This window comes from Camelina sativa, chromosome 11, assembly GCF_030686135.1.
Source record: "Camelina sativa cultivar CO46 ecotype springtype chromosome 11, ASM3068613v1".
Classification (NCBI taxonomy): Eukaryota; Viridiplantae; Streptophyta; class Magnoliopsida; order Brassicales; family Brassicaceae; genus Camelina; species Camelina sativa.
In genome coordinates, this window is record NC_141890.1 from 23,589,850 (window position 1) to 23,599,761 (window position 9,912).

Sequence of the window (9,912 nt, forward strand, 5' to 3'; positions counted from 1 at the left end):
AGATGTTTCATGGACTTTGAACTAATCCCTCTTGTAAAGGGAAGTTTATGGTCATCAAAACAAATATAAGCAAAGCGTATGATCGGGTACAGTGGTCTTTTATTGAGCACTTACTTCGGAAATTTGGATTTTGTGATCAATGGATATCTTGGATAATGTGGTGTGTGACATCGGTTCAGTATAAGATTTTTATTAATGGGAAACCACATGAGTTGATCCTTCCTTCCATGGGGCTGAGACAGGGAGATCCACTCTCGCCATTCCTCTTTATTCTCTGTACGGAGGTACTCATTGCCAACTTTCAGAAAGCAGAGCAAGCAAAACTTCTTACCAGGATCAAGGTGTCAACGGCAAGTCCGGCAGTTTCTCACCTTTTATTTGCGGATGAAAATCTTTTTTCAGTCGTGCCACCATAGAAGAGTGTGAAGTTGTCATAGGACTCCTTAAAAAGTATGAGCGGGTGTCTGGTCAGCAAATTAATTGTCCAAAATCTTCCGTACACTTTGGTCATACGATTGCAGATGGGGTGAGAGAAGAGTTAAAAGGGGATTTGGGAATCACGACTTTCGGGGGTATGAGCTCCTATTTGGGTATACCGAAGAGTTTGGGTGGCTCCAAAACAAAAAATTTCTCCTTCGTCTAAGACAGGTTACAGTCTCGGACTGGTGGGTGGCCGGCACGGCTGTTGTACAAAGGGGATAAGGAAGTGATGATCAAATCAGTAGCTACGGCTGTTCCTACTTATGTTATGTCGTGTTTTCGTCTGCCGAAGACAGTCACAAAAAAGCTAACTTGCGCGGTATCTAAGTTTTGGTGGAGTTCCACTAGACAATCGTGGGGATTGCATGGGATAAGTTATGTTGCAGTAAATTCGAAGGGGGTTTGGGTTTCCGTTGTTTTGTTGATTATAATATTGCTCTTTTAGCTAAGCAGTTATGGTGAATGATAACCGCTCCGGATTCACTCTTCGCTAGGGTTTTTAAAGGTCGGTATTATAGGCATTCAGATCTTTTGGAGCCAATCAAATCTTACTCCCCATCCTATGGATGGCGAAGTATAGTCTCTGCTTGCTCTCTATTTAATAAATGACTTATTAAACGAGTAGAACAGCTCTGAGCAATGGGTCGGCTATTGATCCATCGCTCCAAGGTAAAAATTTCATCGACATGATCTCTAACTCCTAGGATATGGCTCATGACACGGCGACTTTTGCACCGGACGATGTTGACTTTATTTGTGATTTACCTATTGGTCAGTTGGATGCGACTGATTTGTTGGGCTAGCATTTTACAAAAACTGGGAAGTATACAGTTAAGTCTGTGTATCACACATTGCGTTTAAGTAATTCGGTTGGTCCCCTCTCAGGAGTGTGTGGTCCGAATTTGTTCCCTTTACATGCTTTGGTTTGGAAAGTTCAATGCCCCCCCCCCCCAAATCCGGCATTTTATGTGGTAGGCAATTATTGGCTTTGTCGCAGTCATGACCAACCTTCGAAAACGAGGTTTGAGTTGTGATGTCGACTGTTCTATATGTGGTTGTGCTGAGGAGACGATAAATCATGCTTTGTTTGAGTGCTCACCGGCAAGACAGGTCTCGGCTCTATCTCAGGTCTCGACGGTACAAGGGGTTTTTCCTTCGGCATCGATATATCCGAACATGGATTTTTTCTTTATGCATCTCTCGTGGACATCCGCATAGGAGTACTATTTTTGTCTATTGTGGTATATTTGGAAAGCGCATAATGATAAAAAATTTACTAATCTTGATTCTAATCCACTTGTAATTCTGCAGCTTGCGAAGGCTGAGTCCAAGGTTTGGTTTGCAGTTCAAACAAAGGATTTGGTTGAGGTCCCCGCTGAGGCGCCCCGGATAACTTCTAGACGCGAGTTCTTGCCCGTCAGGAATATGACAAGCCATTTATGTTTTGTAGATGGTTCCTGGAAAGTGATTGACAAATTTGCAGGACGAGGATGGTACTGCGCACTACCCTTAGGGGAGGAGCCTACTATGGGGGCAGCGAATATCAGGCGTAGTCTCACGCCTCTCCATACCGAGGTTGAAGACCTAATATGGACCGTGTGGTATATGATTGGGGTGGATAATTAGGATGTTGTCTTCCTCACCGACTGCTCTGATCTGATGAAGATGGTTTCTTCGTCTTTTGAGTGGTGTGTGTTTACATCTTATTTAGAGGATATACGGATTGAAAAGACGGAGTCCATGTCCTTCTCGATAACTTTGATTCCTTGCACACAGAATGGTAAAGCGGATAATTTGGCGCGACGTGTTTGTTCCAAACCGAATTACATTACCTATGTAAACAATGTTTTTTTGCATTGGTTTTCTTGAGTCTCATTTCAAAAACGGAAAAAAAAATTGAACTTGAGTATAAAATAATAGAAAATATATATTCATTGTATAGTGTGAAATTATATTTAGTAAATAGATGATATATATATATATATATATGTTTGTGCTAATTTTGTTATTTTTAAGAGTATGTATTAAATTAGCCAATTAGGAAGAAAAATTTAAATTGATGCTATTTCGGAAAATGTACATAGATAATATAAGCTTAGCTGGACAACAGTGACGTCTGGGCTGTTCAAATCTTTCTTTCTCCTCTTCGTCAAAAGGGTATTATTCTCTTTTCTTCTCAAGAGCGTCTACTACAATGCAGGTGAATGATGATTTCCTTTGATTTTACTATTCGAATTTTCAATTCTGGAGCTGCAAAGTTTCTCTAAATGGTGTTGTTTCTTAATTCTTTTTTTTGTTCGAATTCGATATAGACGAGAAGTGTTCAAGTAAACAATGTCTCAGATCTAGCGACGGAGAGGGAGATTCACGAGTTCTTCTCTTTCTCAGGCGACATAGAACACATTGAAATCCAAAAGTTATATCCTAGCTTAATTTTCCAACTTAATCTTAATTTTTTTTTTTCTGTTAAGAAATTGAACCTAATTTAAGCGTTAAATGCTGTTGGAAATTTAGGTGCAGAGAAGTTGGGCAGTCTCGAGTCGCATTTGTTACGTTTACTGATCCAAAAGCCCTTGAAATCGCCTTGTTATTATCGGTATGTTCCATTTTTGTTATGTCTTTTTCCACCGACACTTGGATGCCTCCTGTTAAGGGACTTATACACACTATTGTGATACTAGTAATTTATAGAGCTGGTTCGAGGCATGGTTAAGTGTATATATATGCATTTCTGTTTAGTCTTGGTTGGTTTTAGAGGGAGTTTTTTGTATATAGTATTTGTATCAAACTCTTAATTGCTAACAGAATCCACATCCTGTCTTGCAGGGTGCGACGATTGTGGACCAGATTGTTACAATAACTCGAGCTGAAAACTATGTTCAGAGGCGTGAGATGCAGGTTGTGTGTTATTTCGAATCAAGTTTTCCTCAAGTCTGCTATGGATGATGGTGTCTTAGTTTCTGACTTTGTGTTCATGCAGGAAGTAAGAATGGTCGACAACGCGATGCACCTTGGTAATCCAGAGAGTGCTACACAGGTTAGGATAGTGGTTTTTAAACCTTGTATCCATTTTTATAGTGGTTTTGTTCTCTCTTAGCCTATTTATTCTTTCAGAATTCTATCAACTTTATTTTGGTTTTTTACGTTTGATAGCAGGGAAGAACAACTAATCATTTATGTTGAAACAAGTTTTAAACTTGACAAATCATCAACTCCATTTAAATTTTTCTTGTTATGGCTCATTCATTTTATAGTATAACTCTTGCAGGAAGTGAATAAATAAAAAATATACCTTGTGTGATTTAGTCTTACCCAATGTTTTGTTATAAACAATAATGTAATACGAAATCCATTTGCAGAGCAAAACTACCGTGGATGGCAATAGTAGAGCATATGTTAGCAAAGCACAAGATGTGGTGGCAACTGTTTTGGCAAAAGGTTCTGCTCTTGGACAAGATGCCGTGAATAAAGCCAAGGCTTTTGACGAAAAGCATCAATTAAGAGCCAATGCTTCTGCCAAAGTTTCATCTTTTGACAAGCGAGTTGGGCTTACTGAGAAGTTAACTGTTGGTATTTCTGCTGTTAATGAGAAAGTAAAATCTGTTGATCAAAAGCTTCAGGTCTCCGATAAAACCATGGCAGCAATATTTGCAGCCGAGAAGAAATTAAACGACACGGGTTCAGCTGTCAAATCAAGCAGGTATAGTATTTCTTGTCTTCTGATTCTTTGATGGAATATACATCCTTGGTCATCCTTCTTGATAATAGATATGACAGGAATCAGCATTGCCCGTTCTTAACTATTTTTTTCTCTTCTGACTTCATAAATTGGCCATAAACATCACTACCGTGATGAACCCGTTCTGTTTTGTTTCTTTGTTTTTGATTATGGCTTCCTAATAGGTACGTGACTGCTGGAGCTGCTTGGTTTAGTGGCGCTTTCAGTAAAGTGGCGAGAGTAGGTCAGGTTGCTGGCTCAAAAACCAAAGAGAAGTTCAATCTAGCTGTCTCAAATATGAGTTCCAAGGTGAGTCATCAAACCAATCCACATTTTATGGTTGTCATGACGCAACGTTAGTTTTGTTAGGCGGCCTAAAATTTGTTATTTATCTACCCAAAACTGACTTAGTACTAGAAATAGTAATAACTTTTGAGGTTTTGTGACTTTTAGTTATAGTTATAACCTACGACCAGAAGAACTGATTTAACTGGCTTCCGCAGGATACACCAATTGCAGTATAATGAAAAGGTTGGAAATCTAGTAAGCTTGGAAAGTTGCTATGCTGGCTTTGTGTAAACAAAATTTTTGTGATATAGCGTATTCTCATTCTTTTAGTGTTCTTCATATTTCTGTGTGTGCTGCATTGTCCTCAATTTTACTTCATTTGCAAGTGTTTTTGGATTTCCATGTTTCCTAGTTAAGGCCTGGTCTTTGATTGTATCGTGTTGCATTGATGGACACTGTATCTGAATTGAAGGTCGATGACATACAATTGCTTATATTCGATAACAGTTTCACTTACTATAGCTTATAATTTATGATACTCAAGAATTGTTGACTCGATATCATTTTGTTTGTCGACAAGAAATTTACACAAAAGGCGAACAAATGATATACCTTTCATCATTATACTTTACCACTTGCACAAAATGCAATTAAGCAAATATGTTTAGGCTTCACAAAGCAATATGTTTATATGCAGGCTTTTAACGACCTGATGAATCCAAAAAAAATAACAGGATGATTCAAACATAACTTTTCAAACGGAATCTGAGTCTTGGATTCATGAATTTCAACCTAATTTCATCTCTTGTCCCATGCTACTCCGTCTTGGTCCCAACAGAGTCATTGAAAGATGCTGAAGAAAACAATAAAAGAACAGGGCAACTCTAAATTACTTGACTACAAATGTGTGGAACTGGAACGGAAATGGGCATAGTTCACAAACCTATTTTGCCTTGATGAATAATTTCCTCTATAGTAGAGGTCATGAGCAGCACAGGGGATGTTCTGTTTCTTACCAGGTTGAATATGAAAGTACAATCAGGTTTTGGACCATTTGCATCACAGAAAGTTTTCCAGCCGTGTGAGATGCTAAACTTACGGGAGGATTTACTGTATTTTAAACATAACGCCCATGTTCTTCCCTGGTTGTGTATTAAACTTCTCTCGTGAAATTTTGTCCTCCGGTATGTTTGATCTTGAAAGCTTTATTGAAAGATACTGCAACACGAAATAATCAGACAGAAACTTCCAATCATCATTGGAATGCAAAAGCCATTGTATAAATAGGATTAAAGAATTGAAGTGCTAACCAGTCTGTCTTCCCTTAGATTAGAAACTGTGACAGATACCACAAAGCTAGAATTATTTGACAAAGACAATGATTCCACGTTCTTCTCGTCTTTCGCAGACTCATGTTCTACTTCTTGCTTAATCTTTTCCGAATACTTTCCTGGATCGAAAAGGTACCCTCATAAGCATTGCATTCCTAACTACATATAAAAAGCAAGAGAACTTACCAATGCCGTCCTCATCCCTCTCCAAAGGAAAAATCCGAAGCACGGGTGTTTTTCCATTATGGACCAATACGATCTTTAAGAAACAACCAGTTTTATGCCCATTCATGCAGCAGAAAGCTCTCCAACCTCGGCTGGCACAAAAACTATTACTTGATTTATGGTAACACAGTTGTATTTTCGATGGCCTGCCTTTTTCATCCATTAGAATTATCTCATTGCACAGTTTACTCAGATCAATTGAGGTTTTACCCGTCTTTTTCTTGTTATCTTCCTCATCTTTTTGTGAATAAAGTATCTCACAGCAACTCATTCCAAAAGGTGTGACACGAAACAAGAGGTGTAACATGAAACAAGAGATTTCCTTCGTGTCTGAAAACAAAATGTCGCCAACCTAAAGATTGTGAGCCACTGCGAATTTTTCCCATCCTTTGGTTAATCGTGAGTTGTCTATGGTGCAAATGGTTGCAAGGTTGAACAGATTGATCAGGTTGAAAAAAATTATTTAACCAATTTTCACCATTTGCATTGAAAAGGTTGAAGAGGTTGGAAAAAACTATTCAGCCCGTTCAACTTAAAAATTTGAAAAAATAAACTAATCCTACAGCAAAAATCTTCAACTTGTTCAGCCACTATTATGGAGATGAATGAGTTGAATATTATTCTACCCAATTTTGTTTAACCCATTTTTTCAATTTTATGCAACCATTTGCAGCCTATAATTTTTCTAATTTTCCAACAGATCTCCGACGCCTCTAATTGTGGAGAAAGATCCCACATGAGATAGATGTGAAGAGGCTTGACTAATATATAAAGGGTTAGGGTCTCTCCGCTCATTTCCAATTGGTTTTGAGTTGGAAACCCATAATAAACCCTAAATTAACATGGTTTCAGAGCCTACACACTAGCCTGTTAATTAATTCAGCCCGAATAGAGGTTTGATCACCCTATTAATTGATGACCAAGACAATGATTGCCCAATTCCATCCAGATAGCTAAAGAAAGAGCATTATCTGGAAAGAGCGTGATGGATTGTCGAGATTAATGGCTAGAAGAGCCATTATCTGGAGGGGGTGTGTGGAAAAAGATCCCACATCGGATAAATGTGAAGGGACTTGAGTAATATATAAAGGGTTAGGGAAAAAAAATTAAAAAATATAACATGCAAAGAGCGACATAGAGAGAGATTACAATATAACTTAAGGGGGCGTGTGGAGAAAAATTCCATATCGAATAGACGTGAAGAGACTTGAGTAATATATAAAAGATTAGAACTTTTGGTGTTGAAGCCTCGGAGAATGGGCTTGAAGAAGTGTGCCTTTCGTGCAGAGGAGAACACTGAGTCAGCCATTGATGAACCAAACGTAACCCTAAGTATCTCAAACACAAATTCTTCAGATTTTAGTGAACATATATAAAAGAAAACATAAAGCTCGTGTCTTTTCGTTTTGCCCACGCTGTTCTGGTCTGGTCTTCTTCCACGTACTACTTCTGAATTCGTCCTCACTTGTATTTATTTTTACTTTATCTTTTCTAGTTTTCTTAATACAAAAAAACTAGTATTGTTACAGGAAAAAATTGCCAAATAAAACATTATCTTTACAGGAAGAAATAATAGGAAATCAAAAAACCCACTAGTGCATCTAGAAAAAAAAAAAGTGCATCCATAAAAAATTCACTCTACATAAATCGTCGACCACCCACATCAGAAACTAGGCATTGTATAAAAAAACAATTTTGTTATAATTACGAAATTCATGTGTGGTTAAGTAGAGAGGGATTCTAACTGTTACCAAATCCTCCTCCAGATCTACTAACTGTATGATCAAAAGCAAAAAAAATAGTATAATCAAAAGATAAATTTAGTTGCATATTTATCAGCCACGGCAATTTTCGGGTTATCAGTTACTGTAAAAAAAATATTACAAGGTGTAGTATGGATATCAACTTTCAGAGAACAAGGTTTTGACTTTTTTACATGGTGGAAAATTATTTTAAGGTTTCCATGAAATCATGTCCATTTGCTTAAACAACAATTTTGTCCATGAATCTCAGTTTGTAAGAATCTGAGAGTTTTGAGTTTGGTTGGAAGTTTATGCATAATGTATAACTAATCGGTATCCATATACCTCATCCACACAAAAACCTCCCAAGCACGACTATCGAAGTAAGAAGCTTGACCCCCTTTTCTTACCAGCATCAGACTCTGTTTCCCCTGGTTTCGTTACCTGCTAAATCTCTAATTTCTTCTCTCTTGGCCAACTTTTCAATCAACCCAAAAACCTAACCCTTCGGTGAATCTTGACGTTTGCGCCCAAATCAGCTACACAGAGCGGAGGCGGTTCCCGGTGACCTTCATCCAGCCTTACCCTCTTCTCAGATCAAAGTTGAAACTGAAGAAAAAATAACTCATATTCTCAACCGACGCTATAATGTCAAAATCGGAGTTTTTTCTCCTCGCTTGGACAAACAAACCTAGATCTAGCCATGTATTCAACCTTCCTAGCAACTTCCACAAACCAGTGGCTGTCGACGAGCGCTTCTCTCTCTCGTCTGATGTGTACGGAAGATCTACTCAAACCGAAAGAAACCTAGGTTTCTTTTAGTGGGCTTCATTTGGGCCTAGTTGCCTCTATCTTTTGGCCCACCAAGGAAAGTTGCGACCCAACTTCTTCCTCTTCTCGATTCAGGTCTGCGCTTCCTGAACAATTGTTTTACCCTTTATCTTTGATTTTCCGATTCAGAGAATTGACTGGCCAAAGACTTCGACTAAGTCCTATATCGTTCTCATTGAGATGGTTCAACAATTGTCTTTATCGAACCTTGGTTGAGAGCAAATCCCTTAGTATTTCAACTATGAATCTAAGCATTAGGCTATTAGGTATATGATATCTAGTGGAGATTACCGGAACCTCTTCAATCTTATTCCCATGTTGCTTTTGAATATCGAACCCGAGCAAGGACTCTTCATTACTCTTAAGGTTTGTTATTCATGTTATCAAAAGTTTGAGAAAGCATGACATTATGATCATGCCTCCTTAGAGCAGCGGTTACTGAAGCTTTCTCAACCTACTATCCCCAAACCTGTCTGATGGCAACATTAGCCTAACCCTCCTTGCCATCGAGCAAACCCAGCTCAGCCTTCTCATGCCGGCGAGAACCATGACATTAGAACCCTCTCCAACGTCACTTAGTCTATTGACCGTGACCTTTGCTTCGTCTAACGCTTTGTCTGTGGATGATTCTTCGACGAACCATGTAACTTGCACCATTTAGCTTCATATCTTTGGCCCCCAAGCTCTCATGGATCCTTCGTCAAACTATTTCAAATATTGTTATGTAGCTTTTGCTTTTGCTATTGTATGGTATGTCTACTTAGTTTCAAACCTTATTATCCTTTGTACCCATGGCTTCTTTGAACTTTGTTTTCTCTTGAATGAATGAATGGAAACAAGTTGTTTGACAAAAAAAATAAGAGTTAAAGTATGTTGATGATAGAGAGAAGGAGAATCTAGTGAGGCTTTGATCTTGTTATTTGTGTGAGTTTTGGCTGGGAACTAGAGAGCAAGTAACAAAGAGAGAGAATAATGAGAAAGGGACAAAAAAGATATTTGGTTTGGTTCGTTTTTAGTATGTCATAAAAATGGTGAACAATAGAAAAAAATGCTCTCGTAGCATAAAGTGTCTAAAGTGAAAGCAGTTATATAGAAAGTGTGTCATTATGTAAATCTCCCTGTAATTTATAGGTTTAAGTTGGATTATGCCATGCCAATTGCCAATCAATAAAATTCATCATCAATCTGTTCATTAAATCTTTATTTTGCCATATAATATATGTATAATAATTGATAACACATAAAATTCATGAATGTTTGCAATGTATTTATGGTTGATAACCCAACAATCATGTTA

At 38.0% G+C, this 9,912-nt stretch overlaps 3 protein-coding genes across 4 annotated transcripts; 2 read left to right on the top strand and 1 right to left on the bottom strand.

Moving 5' to 3' along the window:
• The first annotated feature begins 1,187 nt into the window (after positions 1 to 1,187).
• Positions 1,188 to 2,106, top strand: LOC147934289 (uncharacterized). The gene is made up of 3 exons (XM_087472573.1): positions 1,188 to 1,251; positions 1,478 to 1,617; positions 1,792 to 2,106. Exons 1-3 carry the CDS (start codon positions 1,188 to 1,190, stop codon positions 2,104 to 2,106), a joined length of 519 nt encoding a protein of 172 aa, XP_087328699.1.
• A 387-nt stretch (positions 2,107 to 2,493) lies between these two features.
• On the top strand, positions 2,494 to 5,757 carry LOC104723942 (binding partner of ACD11 1). Of its 2 annotated transcripts, none has more exons than XM_010442372.3 (8): positions 2,494 to 2,680; positions 2,793 to 2,896; positions 2,995 to 3,076; positions 3,307 to 3,378; positions 3,461 to 3,517; positions 3,840 to 4,180; positions 4,384 to 4,507; positions 4,702 to 5,002. In XM_010442372.3, exons 1-8 carry the CDS (start codon positions 2,675 to 2,677, stop codon positions 4,720 to 4,722), a joined length of 807 nt encoding a protein of 268 aa, XP_010440674.1. In that variant the 5' UTR covers positions 2,494 to 2,674; the 3' UTR covers positions 4,723 to 5,002. The 2 variants fall into 2 exon arrangements, with proteins under 2 accessions (XP_010440674.1, XP_087330133.1); XM_087474007.1 differs by lacking the exon at positions 4,702 to 5,002 and adding an exon at positions 5,184 to 5,757 and having other exon boundaries at positions 2,535 to 2,680.
• Positions 5,430 to 8,555, bottom strand: LOC104728168 (B3 domain-containing protein REM-like 3). The gene is made up of 3 exons (XM_087474008.1): positions 6,004 to 8,555; positions 5,797 to 5,936; positions 5,430 to 5,704 (listed from the first exon to the last, which is right to left on the bottom strand). Exons 1-3 carry the CDS (start codon positions 6,347 to 6,349, stop codon positions 5,594 to 5,596), a joined length of 597 nt encoding a protein of 198 aa, XP_087330134.1. The 5' UTR covers positions 6,350 to 8,555; the 3' UTR covers positions 5,430 to 5,593.
• Positions 8,556 to 9,912: the final 1,357 nt, after the last annotated feature.

Coding starts and splice junctions, on each gene's coding strand:
- LOC147934289 (XM_087472573.1), top strand. CDS start 1,188: ATGGCTCATGACACGGCGACTTTTGCACCGGACGATGTTGACTTTATT. Junction 1,252..1,477: donor TATTTGTGATTTACCTATTG/GTCAGTTGGATG, acceptor GCTTTGTCGCAG/TCATGACCAACCTTCGAAAA. Junction 1,618..1,791: donor CTCTATCTCAGGTCTCGACG/GTACAAGGGGTT, acceptor GTAATTCTGCAG/CTTGCGAAGGCTGAGTCCAA.
- LOC104723942 (XM_087474007.1), top strand. Junction 3,077..3,306: donor AAATCGCCTTGTTATTATCG/GTATGTTCCATT, acceptor CCTGTCTTGCAG/GGTGCGACGATTGTGGACCA. Junction 4,181..4,383: donor TCAGCTGTCAAATCAAGCAG/GTATAGTATTTC, acceptor GCTTCCTAATAG/GTACGTGACTGCTGGAGCTG.
- LOC104728168 (XM_087474008.1), bottom strand. CDS start 6,349: ATGTTACACCTCTTGTTTCGTGTCACACCTTTTGGAATGAGTTGCTGT. Junction 5,937..6,003: donor GAGGGATGAGGACGGCATTG/GTAAGTTCTCTT, acceptor TTTTCGATCCAG/GAAAGTATTCGGAAAAGATT. Junction 5,705..5,796: donor ATCTAAGGGAAGACAGACTG/GTTAGCACTTCA, acceptor TTCGTGTTGCAG/TATCTTTCAATAAAGCTTTC.